An 11,240-nucleotide genomic window follows, 5' to 3' on the forward strand; every position below is an offset into this window, starting at 1 on the left:
TGCTAAGCTGCATGTTTAAGTCTTTGGTTCATGGAAGTATTTCCGGGGTGGAATCTTAGAGACACGGGCACGAGTCCAGGGCCTCACATACTCCATTATCTAATGGAGGTGGGGCACAAAGGGAAAAACTGGTGAGGAAAATACACAGTACGATGGATAAAACTACTCTGGGGGGATGAGCCCAGGCGGTTGGTGAGGCCTCTTTGAGGAGCTGGCCACGTGGAGATCCACGAGAAGACGAGCTTGGCCAAAGGACGCTGCTCCTGAGAAGTTGGGGTGTCTGAGCAAGTGGGCAAAGGCCAGGTGAGGCTGGACCTTTCAGGCCATTGTAACTGTTTGGATGTTACTCTCAGGACACCAGAAAGCCACTGGAGGGTCTTACGTCTTTTCCACCTCACAATGTGTCAGTTGAGGGAAAACCTAAAAAAGTTCCCAGGCATGTGTTGTTGAGTTTCTAGAAAAGTTCTGTAATTTCATTTTATCCATCTCCCAACTCTTGGCCTCACAATTTAAAACTAAAAAGAATAAGTACACACATTCTACCATTTTTAAGAGACAAGAGTTTACACTAAAATCAAATATATTATTTTCAAAACCCTTCATATAAAAAGAAAATCCCCCCTTTTTGGAAATTCTTTTAAATTCTTAAATCTATTGACTCACTAAATTTTTCAGTGAGCTTTTTCTGAGAAGATCTTGGTTTGCAGTAGTTTTTTTTTTAATGGAGCTGTGTATCTTAGAAAAAGTTTCCCCTGAGAATGTCAAACATATCTTCATTCTCACAGAAGATGTACTGAGTGCCTAAAAATTAACTTGCACTCATTCAAACCTCAAAAAAGAGTCAGAATGCATTTTCCTAAACCATCCTAACAAAGGCACCAATGATGTCAAAACCCTGAGTTTTGAAACGGAACTTCTGTTCTCTTTCTAGCCTTATTATTAAAACAGACATTTTTTTAAGGCTTGTTCATAACAGGATTGCCATTTTCCATGCTGCCTACCGATTATAAACAGAACCAATTTTAAAACCAAACTAGGGCTCTCTCTGAAATATTCAAGATGTATTACCATCTGGTTTTATATCAGCATTTTTAACAGGTCCAAAATCTCTACATTAGAAAGTATTATCAAAAATAGTTCATATCCCTTTCAAATCACATATTCCTTTCAAAACACTTTCAAGTCACAAACTTTGAAAGTTCACCTAATTTTTCAAACTAGACCAGACATGTGAATGTCAGCCAAAGTTACACACATAATTGATTTAACCCAGATAAGTCAATAACACTGACCAAAGCTAGTTCTTAGGTCTTTTGGAAACTACTGATTTGAGAAAAGACAGCATACCTGATTACCTGGTGGTTTACAGGAGGTGAAGGTAACAATTTTTATTTTGCAATATATATATTATAAAAAATGTCAATCTTTCCGGTTAACTGAGAAAAGAGGTGTCCCCAAAGCTTAAACATATCCATCACTCTCATTTCCAAACACAAAAGAGACAATAACATTTCTTCAGAAGATGCTCAGCTAAAAATCAGCATCTATGATCAAAGAGAAAATGGCAGGTAAAGAGTTAAAGACAGGAATTGGAACTGACCCCAGCAGATGCAGCTCCAAGACAGCATCTTAACAAGAGAAGGGCCATAAAGACCATCCAATTGACTCAAAAATTTTTCAGTTGTTTATAAAATAAATGAAACCTAATCCTGGTATTTAAACAAACTTTTAGATGAAATTCATCTTTTTCTAAGAAATATTTTCTTTCCACCTAAAAGGAAAAGTTTTTTTAAATCTCTCTCAGTTCATTCATTTAATATTCTTGAATATTGGTCCCACACAAGGATGGATGCTCTTCCTGCCCCCAGAGTTTCCCATCCAGCAGCGGCAAGAGGACACGACAATAAATACAGTCTTCTCTTCCCCATGATTATCACCCCTTGTCAAAACACACACACACACACACACACACACACACGCACACACACGTCGGCACACACTCTGAAAACTCTCCATCTCAAAGCATAACATGCAGTGAGTTACTCCACAGCAATTCTCTTAAGAAACACTAATTGGTTCAACCTGACCATTGCATCGATAGGACAGAGGTGCACCAAGCCAAACCATTCCATTTCATCCCATCTGTCTGTCAACCACCTCCTTGGAAAATAAGACTTGGGCTCCTTCTGCTACTTTTTAAAAAAATACATTTATCACTACTTCTGAAACATACAATTTTCCTTTAGATACTAATTTAAACATAACTTCAAAAGCCAGCTAATATTGCTCAATCCCTATTGATTTTCTTTCCATTCAAGACTACAGATAAAATTGCACAAAAGTCTGTCGACATATAAATGATGCTTTAGAAAGGATGTTAAATATTTCATATTACAAATACATTTAAGAAATTACAGGGTAAAACCAAAAACCCTAACAATACAACCAGACAGCCCATGGGTTTAAAATACGCAAAACACACACACACACACACGCACACAACTCTGTATAAAGTGGGGGAAAATACAGTTCACCTTGTACATTGTTTGTTTTAACTACACCAAAGCAAGTTGAAAGTCACTTGGGAACAAACTGAATATACTAAAGAAAATAACACAGACCCTAATATTATATGCCAATGCCAACATTTTATAGGCAAGAAGTTAGAGGATTTAAATACTTGCTACAGTAAAGGGGTAAAATCGTTTTCAAAAAAAAAAGAAGACCCTTTTCATCAAGCAACATTCTAATTCCATATGCATTATGCAACAGCCTTTTCCTAGTAAAGGAAATGGCACAAAATTTTCAAGATAGCCCCACTGATCAGGCATAACATGTGAAAGCAAAATTTCCTTATAATTTTTCCCCATCATAAGATTAAGCACATCAGGCGTAGTGTTACTCTCCCAAGGGAAAGGCTTCTCCAACATTTCTTCACATCCAAACACCCACATGATAAAGTCCTAACAGCTCTATTGCACCGTCTGACTAACTATAACTCTATTTGTAAATCACCCCCCTGCATTCCATTCCTCTTTCTTCACATATGTAAATTATGGTGTCTGATCCAGAGCCCACCACCAGCCACCACAACTAAATTATCCTCTGGGGACATCAATCTGGCTTGTTATTCTTGTTTCAGCATAAAAAAAAAGAAGAGAGAGGAAGGAATAGCTATTTTCAGGAATCAGAATTCCTCTTGATTAGATTTCTGGCTCACTGGTAAATGTTTATACCCTGAAATGCATTACCCTCTGCTTCTAAATGTTTGGCCTTTTTTTAAAGCCAAGATATGGTACAGTGTTTCCAATATAAATTGCTTCACGTAACATATGCCTAGTTTTGCAGGCAGCATTTGGTCAAATTCTAATATGCCCTCTTGGGAGCCAACACCAATTCCAGCAGCAGATCTAACTGTGCAGAACAGAATTTTAAACAACACACACAGCGCCCTGTCTTCCAGTGGACATAGTCCTTTTTTCTGCCACTCTGAGGGTTGTCACATGAGACACCTTGTATGATACTTATCACTTAGAATATAGATCCTTCTGTTAAGGTAATAAATTAATCACAAAATACATTCCTCTTTTCCCCAGCATAAAAAAAAACATGGTTTCTACCAAAGTTGAGCTGACGCTGAATGTCACTGCTTAAGCTTGTGAATCATTGCATGATTAATAAGAATAAATAGCACATGCACATTTCGATAGGCTGCAAATGTTAGCTGAGAAAACGCATGTCCTAGGGCTTCCTAACCCCCAAACCGGATTATCCAGGGGCAGAAAGTGTTCAATTGTCTTAGTTTATCTTGATTATAATAAACCTTGTTTCCATGACCACTGAAAACTTGAGGACCCTCCCATTTTTCTTTCATAAAAATACATGCACATGATTTTATTCCAAACCTTATACAGATATAATTGGGGAAAAGGAAAGGATATACTGAATATTGCATTCATCTGGTTGCAGTAGGCTCAAAATACGAATCTAAAGGGTATACATTTTGTCCCATATCAGCCCAAGCTGAAGGCATCCAGCAAACGAATATTGTCACTATTCAGCTGGAAGCCGGAATCTACTTCCATAAACCCAGATGGTTATGGAAGAGGAGAGCCAAGGCTCTGAGTACCGCTCTCCATCCTTCTTAACCACCTCTTCCTTCTGCAGAGGAGAGAAGCCATTTTACTAATTTATACGTACCCTGACTATCCAACCATCTAAGAGAATTTACTCATCAATAATAATCAACTAAAAGCAAAAGCACATCCCACAGGAGTCAGGGAATAAAACAGGCAACAACAGCACGTATTGATCAGCAAGACCCCCGGATACTCACTAAAGGCAGCCACTGCCAGGGCCAGTGTGACAATAATGGAGAACCAGGAGACCCACAATGCCTTCTTTCTGTAGTTCTGAGCTTCGTGAGGTTTTAGTCGAGTGCTGCTTTCTAACAAGCCTGACAAAAACAAGGAGAAAAGGAAGTTAGACATTTCCTTATTAAGAAACCCACAGCCAGAGCTATACTCTCTTATCCAAGGATTGCAAACCGACAGCCCATGGGCCAAGATGTGTTTTAACAGGAGAGTTCACATGGAAATCAGGCTTTCTGGCATCTGTTGAAAGATCATAGGCTCTGGCAACATCTGGCAAGTGTTCCTACAGGGTAACAGCAGCTGTCTTCTTTATAAGGACCCTGCAGACCCCACCACTCCCTGACCTGATGTGTGACCCCAGCCATCCCGCTGCCCTGTTAACTCGCTTGGCTCAGGTAGGTGCTGCTCCTAACAAGGCCCTTTCGTTAGGAAACAGCTCGAAGAGCCCACATTTAGTTGGGCCTTCAGGCTCTTCAGCTGTGGGCATTGATTTGCATTGATCCACCAGCATGGCCCCAACTGGTGGACCGGTTTTGCCCAAAGCAATGAGTCGGAGAAGAATATAAATGCCCCTCATTGCTCCGTCGACAATTAACAGGAGGAGAAGAACCATTTCCCTTTAACCACAACCAACAACAGCCGCCAGACCTAAATTACATACCATGTTTTCTTCCCTCTCCTTTCTGTTCTATAGTATCCACCCCTTTGTACCAAGCATATATCAAAAAATTCTCACAACATTAAAGGGGGGTAAACCTGCTAAAGCGGGAGGCAGCTTCCCAGACAGGCCGTGTGGAAGAAAGGTTTGATTTTTGTCTCCTGTGCTTTCCACATGGAGAGCCCTCGACGACAACAGGAACTCATGGTGACTCCCAGGCAAAGCCCAAGCTTCAAGTGCCTTAGGCGGAAGACTAGCCCGTCTTCAATATGATCCTGATTTACATTTTTTCTTCTCCTTTGAAAACAGATTATATATGGCACCTCTTTGTGGCACAGAGAACCAAATTCTCAGTCATGCATTCTACATGAACAGGAGCTTACGACACCATCTCTGGCTAAACAACACACAATAGACCTTTCAGAGGTGGCGCAACCTCATCACAACAGCTCCAAAGGATGAAGAAATTGGGAGTCAAAGCTTCGGCACCGCACTCATTTGCAAAATACCGCCCAGCGTGCAACAGACCACACCTCTGCCTCAGGTAAGAGGCACCGGCCCTTTAGACCGACTGGACACCTCGCTAAGCCTGGCTGCTGAAAACTGCATCCGGTTCAAAATTATAACAAGGTCCCTGTTAAAACTTCTCAGTTCCATTTACTACCCAGACTCAAGCACCCTAACAAGTCCTGAACAAACCAAGAAGAAATATCAAGAAGGCTGCTTAGTGAGCCCAGTTTATAGCCCAGAAATTTTTACATAATCAAAACCTGTGGACTTACACAGGCTCACAAAGTAGATGAGATTGCTAAAGATAGGTGAAAATACCATCTCCATTACCGCCCTGTAAAAATCTCCCCAAGCTTTCTCCAATAAACACACTTGGATGGAAACAAGAAAAACCTCTTTTGTCAAATTCAAGGACAAGTGATTTCAAACTAAAATCCCTTTGTCTACTTTTTTTTTTGTCCCTTTCATTACTTCTCTGCTGCCAAAAAATATCCCCTTCTAATTTTCAACTAGGATCACTCCTGTCTTCAGTTAAAGCGACAATCTAGAATGAGCAGGTCCCACACACTCCCAATAATTTATTTCCCTTTTCCCAAACGATATAAAAATCTTCCTTTCATCCCGGCCCATTGATTTTCAGAAGTGAAGCTGTAACATTTAAGTACTGACTCAAATAAGCAGTCCATTTGCTGAGTATTTTGACAGCAACCATTTCGAGAGGTTTATCCACTGGGGATAGAAAACAAAGTTCCTTTTAGAAATAGATTTAATTTTCTAAGAGAAATGCAATGATCTGAGTTTTCTATTCTGCCACATGACATTTTTCCTTCCAAAGCCAGGTGTTCCCAAAAACATGACTGGACCACACAGACCAGTCTACACACCCCACCCCACAGTGGGCTGGCACTTCCCTGGACCAGTTTGGGATGACGGTCCCTGTGGGCTGCACTGCCCCACCAAGGTGGCAGCTGGGGCCTCTCAGCATCAGGACTGGTGGTTCTTCCCCAGATCTGATCCCGTGTGTGCCTCCCCCACGAGACGTTTTAAATTTAAAAACTGGAGTAAAGACAATGCAGGACTGTCCAAGAAGGGAGGAACTTGCCCATTTCTCTCCGACCTTTGCTTGTTTCCTGCTGGTTTTCCTTTCTCAAAATATAGCCAATACCAACAACGGAAAACCTGCCACTCCTCAAAGGGAAGTGGAGTATAACGACCTACACAGACCCTGCTCATAAATGAACAGTCTGCAATCAGGCGCCTCCACTTCTGCCCCCATCTTGGCAGGCAAACCATGGAGATATGGTGAGAATTCCTAACATTTTCAGGAAGCCGTGCTTCAAAGGTAGAAGAAAGGCAGCACAGCCTAGAGAAGCTAAAGCATGGCTTAGATCTGCATGCTGGTCTGGGTCCTTCCTACACAGAGCTGGCCTCCACATTCATATTTCTAATCTCACTCAAATTTCACACATTTGTAATTTTGACTGATACTTTATTGTTTGGGGGTGGGGGAAAGGCAAATATATGTGGGGAGATTGAAGCCATCAGTCATTTCCATGCTAGTATGAATTAGTCCCAATTGCTTTCTCCTAAGAGTTAGTCATGCTTGGATTCTCTGAAGGAAGGGGAATACTCATTAGATGGGAAAGTAGTAGGAAATGCTGCAGCCTCTGACATGCTAAGGAGGCTGAGCCCTAAGGCTTAGGGCAGAATGATTGGGAAAACACTTATGGAGAGAAGAGCACGTATTAAAAGGGAAGAGGTGGAAATGCCTAAGACAAACTTGGCGTGTTTTTTGTGTGTTTAGCCCCTTAAGGTTTGCTCCCTGAACTACAAGCCTCAGCCAAATGGCACTGCAGTTCCTGACAATATGAGCTAGCTGGGTTTCTGGGAACCAGCCCACAACAGTTCTAAGGGTAAAATATCTCTCAAGTCCCCAAACACTGGATTATAAAGCCAGCCTCTGACTGGAGTTAGACACAGTCTGTAACAAGGTCCTGCTAGCTTAGAAGGAAGTTAGGACAAGAGGGAAGTCCAAACATAGGTACACCTCCAGGGTGCCCGCCCCCAACACCCCCTGTAGATATTCAGGCCTAGAAGAAAGCAAGCCAGGCATGATGGAGAGATGCACAGCAGGCAACTGCTGAGGCTTCCTCCTCCCCAAATCCTCTCACCATCAGGAAATAGGTAGCAGCAATCCAACTGCTCCCAAAGGATACAAAAACCGCTATTGGAAAGATGCAGCCCCAGAAGAAAAAATAAAGCACAAAAATTATAATAAATCTCCCCAGGTAACCCTCTGATTTATTCAATAAAAATGACTCATTCATCATTAACTCTTTGCCATCAGGAATAGGTCAGACAAAAGAATGTCACACTGACTTTCAGCTTTCAATGCCACACAGCACTGGGTTCTTTGGGGGACAAGGCTCATCCTAACAGAGAGGCTGTGTGTGGTATGCGATGCTTTCACACAGTGACAGTTTATGAACACTGAACGCTTTCACGCCATAACATAATGGAAAATGAAATCCAGTTGACCAGTGAAAAATAACCTTAAGAAGGAATTCAGAAGGGCTTTTCATACTTGAGCATGAGCTACAAAACGATGCTAAATATTAACTCACCCTAGCACTTTTTCCCTCCTGTCATCTCGTGGGGTGGGGAGACACAGGCCAGCTTTTACAGATGACCTGCAATGCTACAAAAATAAGCTCAGCCCACAATTCTGTCTTTCTTCAATACAAAATGTTTAAATCCTACAACATCAGTTGCCGAGGGAAAGGTAATTAACGCGACCTATAATAAAACTATGTTTTGCTGGGTGCTCGTGATGTCAGCAATCAGCAGCTCTAAAATGCTATCTAGTGATGTGAGAACAGGAGGAGAAACTGCAACAAAGGTGCAGAACTCCTTGCAATTGGAGCGGCTCCAGTTCTCGCCGAGCATCTCTGCCGATTCTCTGAGAACTGCCGTTTCCATGCCATTCTATTTCACACGCTACCGTTTAAAATTTCTAAGAGGAAAGAGATCGTGCATCCGAACACTAAACTGGAATAAAAATGTATAGGAGATACTAAGAATAGGACAGAAACCTGCTAAGACTAAAATATAAAAATCCGCCACAGCCAGCAAAATAAGGCTTCCAAGAAATGGGGGTGGAGATGGCGATGAGCCGGCTTCCCCGGAAGGGCCTGGCTGCAAGAATCCCGCTTCGGCCACTAGCTGGTTTCAGCAGAACCACTGAGACTTTTTGAGGGGGCCGACTTGGATTCAGCAAGAAGCAGAAAAGGTGTAGACGTGGCCGTGGCCAAGAACAAGGTTCCCTCTTAGCCAAAAGGAAACGAGGAAGGGAGGGAAAGAGGGATGTAGGAGGAGGGAGACAGAAATGAACAGAGGAATCTCTCCCGTTTCATGCGGGGAACTCAAAGGGACACCGGCTGACGGTCGGAAGGTAGGGTTTGGCCTCCCAGGAAAGGGACGTTTGCGGGGCTCCGGGGCAGTCTCATGGGAGGGGTTCTGAAGGCGCTGGAGACGCGCGCTCTGGGAACCACCAGGTTTCAGTGGCATCCATCCACATGAGCTGAGTGGCCCAGACCCAAGTGTCCCAGTCCTCTGTCCCCGTGATCGGACAGCGAGGCAGTGACCCACGGTCAACTGGGTCCCCTGTAAGGGAGGGTCGGGGGCCTCTCGACTCCCCTTCGCCGGGGCGGGCACCCTGGCGGCCGCCGAGTAAACTCCTCGAAGCTAAAACCGCCGTGGGAAGTTCTCCCGGGGAGCCAGCGGGGGTCGCAGGGGGCTCGGGAAGGAGGCTGCACCGAGCTCAGGTCCCTCCGAGGTGAGCAGGACCGGCCGTCCCCCGGGAGCGCTCGGCTCGAAAGCAAAAGAACGCCTCCCGCAAACTTTTCCAGTGGGTGCCGGAGGACCGGAGGCTGGCGGGGAGGAGGGCGCGGGCCCAGGGGGGGTCGCCCAGGTGGCAGCCCGCTTCTCGGGTTCCGGGGAAGGAGCTGCTGCCGCGGAAGGTGGGGCTGCCGCCCTGCGCTCTCCGTGCCTTCGCGGGGAAGTCCCGGCTCCGCGCCCCCGCGCGCGCCGCGGCGCGAGCCCCCGCCCGGCCCGGCCCAGCCCGCGAGCGGGGAGAGGCGGGCCCGGAGCCGCGGACCTAACCGCGCCGCCCGGCCGGGGAAGGGACCGGCCGGGGGAAGGAGCCCGGGGCGGCGCGCGCTCACCTCGATCCTCCAGCCCGTCGCTGAACTGGCCGCTCTCGCTGATCCGCAGCTGCCGCTCCTCCTCGGACTGCGGCGGCTCGCGCGCCGGGGAGCTCAGCGGGCCCGGGCCGGGAGCGGCAGCCAAGGGCGCACGGCCCCGGGGCGGCGGCGGGACGGCGGGGCTCGGGGCGCTGCGGCGCTCGCTGCCCGCGGCCGGCTCCATGGCGCGGGGCGGCGGATCCCGGCGGCGGCGACGAGTCAGAAGTGCGAGGCGCGGCGGCTCGGAGCGAGCGGAGGGACTGACGGACCACGCGGAGAGGGAGGGCGGGCGCCGCGGAGTGGAGGTGCGCCGGCTGTAGGGGGGCGGGGGGTGTCGAGGAGCCGCGCGGCTCAGGCGGCCGGTGGCGGAGGCTGGGGCCGCGCTGTCGCCGCCGCGCTCCGCCCCCGGGGGCAGGTGCGTGCGGCAGGGACCCGCCCCGAGGCCCCAGCGCCGGTGCCGGTGCACCGAGGTCGGTGGGGAGGGAGGGATCCGGCCGGGCCCAATGCTGGGAGGCTCGGGGTAGAGGGACTACTGGGGTCGCGGGGACCAAAAGGCGCCTCGGGCAGGGCCTGGTGAGGGTGTGGCGGGAGACTGCTCCACCCGCGCCGTAGGACGGTACCCAGAGGGGCCCCCTTGGACCCGATTCCTCTGCCGTCCGGGGAACCAGTGGCCGCGCTCGGGCAGGAGAGCGGGCAGCGCCCTAATTTGGCATCTTTCTCCTCTGGAGCTGCACAAGCTTCAGAGGCTGTGCATGGTCTCCTCTGGGGCTGCCATCCTCTCCGCTCATCCCGAGAAAACGATGTTCACCTGTCCCCAAGCCCGTCCATCTCGGACCTTCTTCTAGGATCTTTGACTTCCCTCCCAATTGTTCCCTCCACTCCAACTTAAGGGGACCGGGTATCCTTGGGGCCACAGGGCGCTCTGAAATATGTCTGAACCCCAAAGCTCCCCCACTGCCACTATCCCTGGGCCTTTGTCCCAGCCAGTACCCCATCAGCTCGCTATTTCCCCTCTGAGTATCCAAATCTTGCCGTTTTTGAGGACTCGAATCGAACCCTCCCTCCTACGAGAAGCCTCTCCTGGCCATCCCGGGCGGCCGATGGCCCCACCTCTGGCCGGGCCGAACTGGTACCCTTGCGCGGTCGGGCAAGTCTCCGCAGCGAGGCCGCGCCCTCGTCCTCTCCGGGCCCGCGCCCGCTCCCTCGTAGCTCCGAGAGGTGCAGAGGCGGACCCACCATTTATCAAATTCAGCTTGAATTTAATGGTATCAACACCCAAACTCTAGAATCTAGATTTCGTCTTTAGATGGATATCAGTCTTTAAATTTAATGAGTCTTGTAAATTGCCAATTCCTCATTTTAAAGCCTGCCTACTTTGCGGGGGGGACGGGGGGGGCGGGCACCTTGTTTTTTGAAAAGTAACCGGTTTCCTCTCTCATTCTCGCTTTGCCTGCGATC

The 11,240-nt window shown here is 47.4% G+C and overlaps 1 protein-coding gene across 1 annotated transcript in view; it reads right to left on the reverse strand.

The window, feature by feature from the left end:
* Positions 1–10,164, reverse strand: part of TMEM163 (transmembrane protein 163) — a 220,787-nt gene extending 210,623 nt beyond the window's left edge. The window contains exons 1-2 of the mRNA XM_046659366.1: positions 9,765–10,164; positions 4,337–4,456 (exon numbers count right to left, since the gene is read on the reverse strand). Of these exons, the coding sequence (XP_046515322.1) occupies positions 4,337–4,456; positions 9,765–9,966 (322 nt within the window). The 5' untranslated portion in view covers positions 9,967–10,164. The remainder of the gene's footprint in view (positions 1–4,336; positions 4,457–9,764) is intronic.
* Between the last annotated feature and the right edge of the window lie 1,076 nt (positions 10,165–11,240).

The sequence above is a fragment of the Equus quagga genome, chromosome 4 (genome assembly GCF_021613505.1).
Source record: "Equus quagga isolate Etosha38 chromosome 4, UCLA_HA_Equagga_1.0, whole genome shotgun sequence".
NCBI lineage: Eukaryota > Metazoa > Chordata > Mammalia > Perissodactyla > Equidae > Equus > Equus quagga.